Source organism: Zalophus californianus, chromosome 2 (assembly GCF_009762305.2).
Source record: "Zalophus californianus isolate mZalCal1 chromosome 2, mZalCal1.pri.v2, whole genome shotgun sequence".
Classification (NCBI taxonomy): domain Eukaryota; kingdom Metazoa; phylum Chordata; class Mammalia; order Carnivora; family Otariidae; genus Zalophus; species Zalophus californianus.
In genome coordinates, this window is record NC_045596.1 from 133523601 (window position 1) to 133535345 (window position 11745).

At 37.8% G+C, this 11745-nt stretch overlaps 1 protein-coding gene across 1 annotated transcript; it reads right to left on the reverse strand.

Moving 5' to 3' along the window:
* Positions 1-7898: 7898 nt before the first annotated feature.
* On the reverse strand, positions 7899-11732 carry C2H4orf46 (chromosome 2 C4orf46 homolog). The gene is made up of 3 exons (XM_027597453.2): positions 11639-11732; positions 11270-11470; positions 7899-9569 (listed from the first exon to the last, which is right to left on the reverse strand). Exons 2-3 carry the CDS (start codon positions 11453-11455, stop codon positions 9414-9416), a joined length of 342 nt encoding a protein of 113 aa, XP_027453254.1. The 5' UTR covers positions 11456-11470; positions 11639-11732; the 3' UTR covers positions 7899-9413.
* Positions 11733-11745: the final 13 nt, after the last annotated feature.

Below are 11745 nucleotides of genomic sequence, written 5' to 3' on the forward strand. Positions count from 1 at the left end.
AATGAAAAAATGTCTGATTGTTGGCAAAATAGATATTTTGTTTTAAGAATTCATCTTACCTCTCTTGAAGTCCCTGTATGCTTGAGAGGTAATACATAATATTACTCTGAAAAAAGATGTTCTGATATAAACTCAAAATAGCACTTCTCTATGCATCCTCACATTTACAGTCAATTGATTTTCAACAAAGATACCAAGACAATCAAAGGAAGAAAGAACTGTCTTTTCAATAAATGATGCTGGGCCAATTGGATATTCACATGCAAAGGATTGAGGTTGGACCCCTACCTTATACCATATACAAAAAATTAACTCAAAATTAAACAACCTAAATATAAGACATAAAACTCTTAGAAGAAAACATTTGGGTAAATCTTCAAGACCTTGGATTTAGCAATGGATCCTTAGATGTGACAACAAAATCGTAAGTAAAAAAAAGGGGAAAACTGATAAATTGGACTTGACCTAAATTAAAGTTTATGCACCAGAGAATGTTATCAAAAAAGTAAAAAGACAGGGTAGGGTGCCTGACTGGCTCAGTAGGTGGAATGTGTGACTCTTGATCTTGGGGTTGTAAGTCCAAGCCCCACAATGGGTATAGAGATTAGTTAAAAATAAAATCTTTAAAAAAAAAAGTAAAAAGACAATCTGCAGAATGGAAGGAAATATTTGCAAATCCTATATCTGAGAAGGAGTTAATACCCATAATATATAAAGAACTCCTACAACTCAAGATAAACAACCCGATTTAAAAGTGGGCAAAGGACATAAAAAGACATTTCCACAAAAAAGATAGACAAATGGCCAATAAGTACTTGAAAAGTTGCTCAACATCAGTAATCATTAGAAAAATGAAAACTAAAACCACAATGAGATAGATCACACGTACTAGAAAGGCTGTAATTAAAACAACAAAAGAAAAAAGAAGAAAAGTATTGACAAGGACGTGGAGATTGAAACCCTTCTGCATTGCTCGTTGGAATGTAAATGTTGCAGCTGCAATAGAGAACAGTTTGGTGGTTCCTCAAAAGCTTATCATTGAATTACCATGTGATCCAGCAATTTCACCCCTGGGTATAAACCCAAAAGAATACAAAACAGGATTCAAACAGGTACTTGTATGCAAATGCTCATTGTGTTAGTTATTTACAGTAACCAAAAGTTGGAAACAACACAAGTGCCCATCAACTAATAAACGGATAAACAAAGTGTGGTATATACATACAATGGAATATTATTCAACCATTTATAAGAAAGAATGAAGTTCTGACACATCATCTACAACATGATGAGTATGAAATCAGCCAGACACAAAAGGACAAATACTGTATGATTCCACTTACATGAAATATCTAGAAGAAGCAAATTCATAGAGACAGAAAGTAAATTAGAGATTACTGAGGGTGATTGGGTTGGGAGGATGCTGCCTAAAAAGTACAGGGTATTTTCTTGGGCAGAAAAAAGGTTCTCAAATTGATTGTGGTGATGGATAAACAACTGTGTGAATACGCTAAAAGCCATTGAATTGTACATGTTAGGTGGATGAATTTGAGTTAGATCTCAATAAAGCAGGCAAGAGGGAAAAGAAAGAAGAGCTAGAATGAACTGATTCAAGAAGTTAAGGAAGGAAAGATCTGCATGTACATGTTTTACTTCAAAGAGGAAGTAGTTGTCATCAAGAGATGGATTTACCTGCCTTTTGCATGGCCAGCCAGTTCATAAGAGATTAACTTTTTGGCTAGTTATTCTTCTGGTCTCTGAGCTATTGGAATTTTTTGGTTTCATAATTTGAAATCTTTAAATAGGAATAAAATGTTTTCAGGTACTTTTAAATACACCAAAAATGTTTGAAACATGAAAATACTGGAATCAAAAATATATTTATTGAATATATAATTGTATAGATTTCTTTTGAAAGTAAATTGCCTACAATTTAATTCTATTAAAAATATGGATTGCTTTGAGTCCTTTCCGTTCTTACTTGGAATAATACCAGTAAATTTTCTACCTGAGGAATATGGTTATGCTTTCATCAAAAAATCAGAATAGAAAGCTATAGTTCTTCTTATAATATTCAATTCTCAAGGCACCTGGGTTGTTCAGTCAGTTGGGCATCTGACTCTTGGTTTCAGCTCAGGTTGTGATCTCAGGGTTATGAGATCGAGCCCCACCTCAGGCTCTGCGCTCAGCTTGGAGTTGTTTGGACTTTATCTCCCTCTCCTCCTCACTCCCCCATGGTTTCTATCTCACGCTCTCTAAAATAAATAAATAAATCTTTAAAAAAATATAGTCAAGGGACGCCTGGGTGGCTCAGTCGGTTGGGCGTCTGCCTTCAGCTCAGGTCGTGATCCCGGGGTCCTGGGATCAAGTCCTGCATCGGGCTCCTTGCTGAGCGGGGAGTCTGCTTCTCCCTCTGCCTGCCTCTGTCTCTCTTTCTCTGATAAATGGATAAAATCTTTAAAAAAAATATAAATTCTCTAACTACTCAGACTACATAATTTTTTAAAGCCTACAAAAATGAAAGCATATTTAAATTCTCTTATAAGATTATTTGAGGATTACTTATTATTCTTAAGAAGTCTTATTACTAATAAGTAATAGAATAGAAAAATATTTTTTTAAAGATTTCATTTATTTGAGGGAGAGAGAGTGCGAGCATGAACGCTTGCTAGCAAATGGGGGTGAGGGGCATGGCATGGCAGGGAGAGAGAGGGACAAGACTCCAGGCTGAGTGTGAAGCCCTACCTGGGGCTCAACCCTGAGACTGCGACCTAAGCGGAAACCAAGAGTCAGATGCTCAACCGACTGAGCCACCCAGGCACCCCGAAATATATTTTTCTAGTAAAGAATTTCTGAAAAAGAAAAAAGCAGGGACACCTGGGTGGCTCAGTCAGTTAAGTGTCCGACTCTTGATTTCAGCTCAGGTCATGATCTCAGGGTTATGATCTCAGGGTCCTGAGATCCAGCCCCAGGTGGAGCCCACATGGGGCTCCCTGCTGGGAATGGGATCAGCTTAAGATTCTCTCTCACACTCTTCCCCTCTCTCTACCCCCACGTGCTCTCTCTCTCTAAAAAAAAATTTTAAAAGAAAAAAGCAATAATCATGAAGACTAGATAATATGTAATCCTACAAAAATTATGATTGTAACCTATGTTTAAGGGTCTTAGAATGCAGTGAATTTACAAAATATACATCTGAAACTATTTTTAGCAATTAAAATATTTTCAAATAATTTTCTAGAAGCAATTTGGTTTGTCTATTCAGTCTACTCATTTCTTCCATCCTTCCACCTCCCCAAACAGAATAACTTCCATTTAATTTAATTTGATAAGTAATTTACTAGCATACTATATAACTAGTTCCTACTAACTGCAGTGAAAGGTGCGATAGAAGCACTAAATTAATACAGATACAAGTCATAGTTTTCTCTCTTACAAAAAAAACTGTGGTCCAAAACTCATGGACCATGCTCTAGGTCAGAGTGATCCTCTAAGTTAAACCAAAGTGTTTTAAAATTAAAAAATAAATCAGAAAGACCTCAACTTTTCTTCCTTCCTCTTTTCTTTCTTTCTTTCTTTTTTCTTTCCTTTTCCTTCTTTCTTTCCTTTCTTTCTTCTTTCTTTCTTCCTTCCTTCCTTCCTTCCTTTCTTTTCTTTCATCTTCTTTCTTTCTTTTCTTTCTATTTTTAGTTTAAGGGCTCCTAATACACCAGGCTAGTACATAATCTCTCACAAAGCAATTACTTATTTACTGCCTTTTAGCAATTTAGACACTGATAAAGTTGAAGGAAAACAATAAATGGGAAAGGGATATATGCAGCCAGAATAGTGAGGTCCATGCATTTCACTGCTTAATAAAGTAATTAGTGAATTGATACTTCAAAAATGTATTTAATTTTTACTAATGTACTCCTCTTTTAAAGAGAAAATCTTTCACTAGAAGCCTCCTTTACTGTTTTAAATCTTTTTCTTATCTATGGAGTAGCAGTCTTACCTACTGTTGAAACCTATGGTTTCAATTACTATGTATATACTGATGATTCCCACATTTTTGTCTTTAGCTTATTCTCTTTCCTAAATTAGTCACTTATGCATACAACTACCCCTAGACATTAACACTTGGGTATCTCACTGGCTTTTTAATGTCATTATTATGGACTCTGACCCCAACACCTGAGTCTCTTCAAGACCCTATCTTGGTGAATAGTAACAACAGCCCAACCTAGAAATCTTTGAGTCATCCTTTGGCTCTTCCTTCTCCTTTATCCACCATATCAAACTCACCTATCTAATTTATTATCGAATTATTCTATTATCTAATTATTCTATCTAATAAACAGCTCTTGAATCTATCTACGTCTCTTTATTCCAATTCCGAATACCTTAGTTTGGGCCACCATCATGTCTCATCACTATATTTGCAATAACCTTCTAACAAGTTTCTATACCTCCAGTTGTAATTTGCTCAAGTATTTAGAGCTCTCAAATTAATCTAAGGGAAGAAAATTGAATATAATACAGTTATTAGCACAAGTATTCTATGATGGATGACTGGACAAACGTGTAAGTTCCATTTTTAAATAGTGTGTTAGAATTCTCCAGAGAAACAGAATCTATATTATATATATATATAAAAGATTTTATTTATTTATTTGACAGAGAGAGACACAGCGAGAGAGGGAGCACAAGCAGGGGGAGTGGGAGAGGGAGAAGCAGGCTTCCCGCGGAGCAGGGAGCCCAATGCGGGGCTCGATCCCAGGACCCTGGGATCATGACCTGAGCCGAAGGCAGACGCTTAATGACTGAGCCACACAGGCACCCCGAATCTATATATTTATAAAGAGATTTATAAGAAATTGTCCCACATGATTATGAAGGCTGGCAAGTCCAAAATCTGTAGAACTCATGTCCCAGTTCGAATCCAAAGGCCAGAAGCTACTGTAGAACTAAGAAAAACCAATGTCCTAGTTCAAAGGTCATCAGGCAAGCTGAGCCACTTTTCCAAGGCCATCAGGTAGAATGCTATTACTCAGGGGAGGAGCAGGCTTTTGTTCTATTCAGGACTTCAACTGATTGAATGAAGCTCACCCACATTCCCAGGGGCGATCTGCTATACTCAACCTACCAATATGTTAATCTCATCCAAGAATACCCTCAAAGGAACACCCATAATGTTTGACCAAAAATCTGGCTATCCTGTGACCCTGTCGACACATAAAATAAACCATCATGATTGGGGAGAGTCCACAAAGTAAGCTTGAATACTAATAGGTCTAACCAAGAGCTAGGTAGCTAGGTATGGTATAGATAAGGATATTAATTTTGGTGTAAGGGACCCACAGGCAAATTATTTCATATCAGGCTTTTTCCTATTCTGTTTCTGTAGATAGGAATAATATCTTTCCTCAAAAAGCTAATATGAAATAATGCTTATAAACCTCCTAGCATGGTGCCTAACACATATTTCATACTCAGAAGTTTTTAAACATTATTTTTAATATTAAAAATGTCATCATATTGGGCACCTGGGTGGCTCAGTTGGTTAAGCTTCTGCCTTCAGCTCAGGTCATGATCCCAGGGTCCTGAGATCAAGCCCATTGTTGGGCTCTCTGCTCAGCGGAGAGCCTGTTTCTCCCTCTCCCTCTGCTGCTCCCCTTGCTTGTGCTCTTGCTCTCTCTCGCTCTGTCAAATAAATATACAAATAAAATCTTAAAAAAAAAATTCATCATATTCACTTTGGCCTCTTAAGGCTTTAATAACATTAGTCAAAATACTAAGGTTTCCTCTGAGGTTCATATAGAGCTGGTAATGAGCTACTAAGAAAAAAATTTAAGTCTTTAAGAAAATGTTTATGTTTTGAAGCCTTCCCAACCCCTCCCATGAAGCAGAGCACAAAGAAATATAAAAAGGAATGCTTTTTAAAAAAGCAACTCTTAAAAATAAGATGAACTTCTCTGTGGGCCACACATGGCAACAGAAACTAAACAGAGCTGAGCTCTGGGCCTACCAGACTCCCGACACTAGCAGCTATGAGTTTTAGTGCTGAGGAATAAAGTTAGTGTCCACAGAAAGCTCACTGCCTAAAATCAGGGGTTAACCTCAGCTGACCACAATTCAACAAAATAAGAAATAAACTAACATGGTTTTTCTTTTCTAACATAAAAAATACATACATGGTTGGGGAAGGAAGTCACACACACAAAAATCAAAGTAGTACGTATCGTATTTATGATAAAGTTATAACAAAAGTTATAGGGAATCTTAGCATAGGGTTAAGCAAATAGATCAGAATAGAATAATGAGCTCAGAACCAAGCACTTATATGGTAATTGAATAACAGAGGTAGCATTTGAAAATACTGATACTTGGAGGAACACCAATACACATACAAAAATAAACAAGATCCCAAAATCACACCATAAGCAAAATTCAGATGGATTAAACACCTAAACATTAAAAACAAAAATTTAACTTTTGGAACGATGTAAAGGAGGGTATCTTTATGACATTTCCAAAAGACCCAGAAAGCACTTTTATGAAAAATTGGTAAGATTTTCATTAAAATTAAAACCATTTATTTCACAAAACTCCACAAATATAAAGATAAATCACAAACTACAAAAGATAGTTGAAGCATAGATAACAGATCATTACTTAGTATTCAAATCTGTAATACCTACAAATTGATAAGGGAAAGACAAAACATAATACAAAAACGGACAAAGGTATGGCCTCAGAAATCACACACTGCGTTTCCTCAATCTCCTAGTAGTTATACAAGTCAGCACTCTTCAATGTGTGAAACTATACAGGGCATGAATACCAGGAGGCAGACTATTGTGGCCCTCTGGAAGCTAGCTACCACATACACAAAACAGTATTTTGTAGTGCTTTGAAAACATACATATGCATTAAAAATATAAGAACATAAACTAGAATATACACCACTTCTAGGACAATGGTTTACCTCTGGGAGAGAGGAAGGGATGGGATCAAAAAGGTAACAAAAGTTTCAAATGTATCTAACATTTACAAACATATGTAGATCCGAAGAAAGTATAGCCAAATACTAACATTTATTAAATCTGCATGGTGGGAATATATCCTCTAATATTTTACTCTTATGCTTGAAATATTTCAGTAAAAGTTTTAAAATAATGAACCCAAAGAAATGGAAATAAAATTTGCTTTGAACACTTTTATTTCTGTACATTTTAAAAAACTGCACTTCTGATGACACATAAAAATAATTTTTCTAATATCAAAATAAGTATCTCTTTGGTATAAACACACCATATGTGTTATTTTTAACTTAAAAAAATTAATCAAGAACTATGACTTAATATACTAAACAATTCTTTGTCCACCTATTTGTCCCCTTTTATAACCCCACTGTAGAGCTTTAGAATATAGTTCTGCACACATCTCCATATCTACAAAAGAATTAAGATCCATATCAAAGATGTCTATAAGTTATGGAGAACTAGTTGGCTTAATCACTGACACATATGACATAAACCAACAAAAAGAGATATGGGACAAGTAAAGTAGAACATTGTCATTAAAGGGAAATAATATGAAACCAATCACATCATTTAAATTTGATGCATTAAAAACAAAGTATCTTTAGAATAATTATATTTAGAATTTAGAATTGTTATGTGCAAAGTTCAAAGAGTAATAGTACAGAGCCATAATTTTGATAAGGCACTTTAAAGAGAACAATTGAACATACAACATCACAAAGCAATTAACCTGAGAAATAAAGAGGGAGAAAAAAAAAAAAATATATATATATATATATACATTCTTTCCAGACAGGCTTTTATTTTCTGAAGTAAAAGCTTTTTAAAAAGCATCAAAAATTAAAGAAAGTATTTATCATATATTTTAAAAAGTTGTCATCAGTTAAATTTCAAATTCCCATAAAAAGAATGTTTTCCTTCAAGTCAGTGAGGTTCTGATTAAAATACTTTTTAGAAAAAGTTACAATTTTCACACTAAAAAACAGGAAGAAAAGACAGCTTTTAATTGTATTGTCAACTCTTTTATTCAACAAACATTTACTGGTTGTTGTGTGACACTGTCATTGTTCTAGGTGCCGAAGATAAAGAAGACACAATCTCTAGTTCCAGGGAAGTTGGCCTAGTGGAGCTGGGCCAACACTGGTAACCTTAAAGTTACTTCCCTTGGTCCAGAAAATGAAGCTCAACTTCAAACTCTGGCATTCTTGGCATCTTCTTGGAAATCAAATAGAATAATGGTCTACCTGTTTTTTCCTATTGGTAACATTTTTTTTTTTTTTTCAAAAAAGAGTCACTGTTCAAAATTTATTTGGTATTTTAGTTGGTATGACACTTAAGATAGTTGGTTGCATTGTCTTTTTACATTATATGGCCATGTACACTATATTCTGACATATATGGTACACAAAATAAGATCCTTTAGGACAGTTATGCACAATACATGCAATATTGAATTTATACACTGGATCCCAGGACATGACTGACTGGAAAAGATGGACTAGGCATGTCGGGTGTTGGGGGAAGGAACCCGAAGTGACAGAACACACAGTAAACACACATCCCGTGTGCAGAGCACCCGCAGCTCTGCAGTACTGGCAGTGGAGCCTCTGAGACGGTGGGGCTAACTTACGTTAACCAATTTCGGGCTACAAAGACAGGTATCATCCAGCATGAGGATACAGCTGCAGGGTTTGGTGAACCATTCCTATTTGGAACTTTAGGAAACTGATGTTTTTTCTTAGGCCATTTCAATATTACTTGAATAACAGATCAGATAATAAGGACAATATACACAACCTCCAACTAAAATCCTGCTGTAGTCTAGACGGTGAAGCGGTACATTAGAAAACTTTAAAACTGCAGCTCCTTTTGGATCCCCCAAAGTGTATCTGCACTCTTCTTCAAAGGGCCTCCTCCTCAGGAGTCAGAGTCACCTTCACAAAATCGGAAATTCCATTCTGTCCCAAGATGCAAGAGACACTAAGGAAGACATCATCTTTAATTCCATAGAGACCCTTAATCATGGTGGAAATTGGATACACCCGCCTAAGATTCTTCATTATACTTTCTGCCAAATCTGCCAAAGAGAGTCCAATGGCCCAGGAAGTGTCGCCTTTCAGTTTGATCACACTGTAGCATTATTAACATTATCTACTGATGAAATTAACTTTCATGAAAGAGTCTATGAAAGTTTAGAGGACAGAAAGTATTTAAAGATAAATAGTGGCCAGCATCAAAAATAGCATCGGTATTCTGCTTTCCACAAAAGTGAGAAAACCACTCAGAAATTTTCATTCTGAATACACAGAACTGCTGGAGACAACCTGATACTTATGGTACATGTTCAAACATCATAAATGAGGAAGTATGAATTATTACACAGCCAAATCAGTTGTCAGGTTTCAAAGAATCATAGCCTTCTTTCAAGAGGTCCCGCCATGTTTTAAGGAAACGTGCATTTTCTGTACATTTGAAGGCAAGCTCTTCTACTTGAGCTGATACTGCAGATGTGGCTTCAAGAAGTTTGGTTAGTGAAAATGCTGCCTGAAATTAAAAAAAGAAAGAGTCAAACAATATAAGTTTATCTTTCAGATTTTCATCTCATTTTATAAATAATCTAAAAATAGCTTAAAACCTTGACTCCCATGCCCAACTTATTTTCCATAAAAGTAAAGAAATCTTCAAATTGAAACACTAGCTTTTTCAGAGAACCAAAGAAATTATTTAGTATGAAGTAAGCGTTGAGGAAATATGTCTGCTGGGAAGATACCCATTATGCACCAGCCTTTTTTTTTTTTTAACTTAAAGTCAGTACTTTTTTTTTTTTAACTTAAAATACACCAGGGGCACCTGGCTGGCTCAGTCATAGAGAGCAAGTGACTTTTGATCTCAGCATTGTGAGTTCAAGCCCCATGCTGGGTGTAGAGATTGCTTAAAACAAACAAACAAACACAAAAACACAAAATCTTTAAATAGAAAAAAAAAAGAAAGAAAATACACTAGACTCATTTAGCTCAAAAAGAGGACTTGGATCCCTTGACACTAAGTACCAGATACCAGTATCTGAAGGATTTCATCATAAACAACTCACTGATATTTAGGTAACAAGGGCATTGTCCCACTAATTTTATCTGTGAACACTATATAGACCATGAAAATGTATAGACCAAAGAACAGATACTCTGAAGGGACAAATAACATCAACAAAATCAAAACAAACAAAAGCAGCACACAGAAAATATCCAACTCTTCGTGGAATTCACTTCTTACTCAAATGTTTTCTTCACCTAGAATATAAAATAACACTGTTTCTAGATCACCTATCAGCAGTCCATTCTACATATTCTCTTGATGCCAGTCTTGTTCAACAAAAGCAGAAGCTGTATCAGCACTTTAGTTATCTTTTTAAAAAAAATACTTATTAAGCAATGAGAGATAATCGAGTTCATTACCCAGTTTCCAATCTGCACAGGAGGGTCTGTTCCACAAACTTCTCCCAGGAAGATTACATCCTACATACCTCATTCACTTGACTCACCCAAGAGTCCTTATATACTGAAACTCCTCTGGGTGGGTGTGTGTGGGTGTGTGGGTCTGTGTGTGTGTGTGTGCGCGTGCGTGTGGCAGTGGAATTCGAGATTCAACAGAAACCATACTATGCACTCCAGCCGTCATAGGGAGGGGCCTTTGACCTAGCCGTTCATGAAACCAATCTGGACTACAAGGGCCTTAAGCAAACCCCTCCAAATGGGTGCAGCGCGAAGCAAGCCTGAGACAGGCAATCACAGCATTGCCAGCTGGCTCTGGCAGGTGGCCAACTAGAGCAGCGGGATCTTAAGACCCACGAAAAGAAATCACAGCCTGTTCCTAAGCACCAACAGACAAGGAGGAATAGAGGGCAGACACCGCCAGCACGCGTCGGCGCAGCAAAGCTGCGTGGTTTCAGGTTACAGAGGATGATTGAAACCAGAAGGCGAGACAAAAAGAAAACAGTGAGGGGTGGGGCGGATGGAGGGATAACCCCTGACTCCTCAACACTAATTCTAAAGGAGGAGTCCTCAGGGATGGTGGACAAGGGGCCTCGGGTCTCCGGTTTACCTACCCACCCCCCCAGCCCACACCCTCAGGGGGCAGAAGGGCGAGATGCGGATTCCTGGTCCTTCCCTCCCTTGCACAGCAGCGGTCTGTCTTCCAACAAGGGCCGAGTGGGGACGCGGCTCCGAGACCGGTCGAGCGACACTCACGTCTCCAATCTGCAGCTCTACTTCCTCCAGAGGGTCCACCGTTCGGCCGCTGCTCCTGCTCGCAACTGGCCAGCCCAAACTCACTGGGACCCTGGGGGAAGATGCTGACGAAGCGTCTGAAGACGAGGGAGAGGAAGCAGGCGGCGGGGGCGGCGAAGAAATCCGCACCTCCTCAGGGTCTGCCATTGAGCAGGACAGGTACTGCGAAATCGGACCTTAGCAGCCGAACCAACACCAACTGTCTTTCAAACTACTCGCGCCCAACACCCAGAAGCCCCGCCTCCTCCCGCCTGAAGTCCCGCCCAGTCTCCTTGTGGGTCTCTGCCCAAGTCCGCGAATACTAGTCATGTTTTCGGGACAGCCAATCACCTTGGGCGGTTCATCGTTCCTGCGCAAAACTCCAGTCAGGCTCAGAAGGCGCTTGAGCAGAGGACTACAACTCCCAGAACGCTGTATGCGTCGCTCCCCCTCCCACT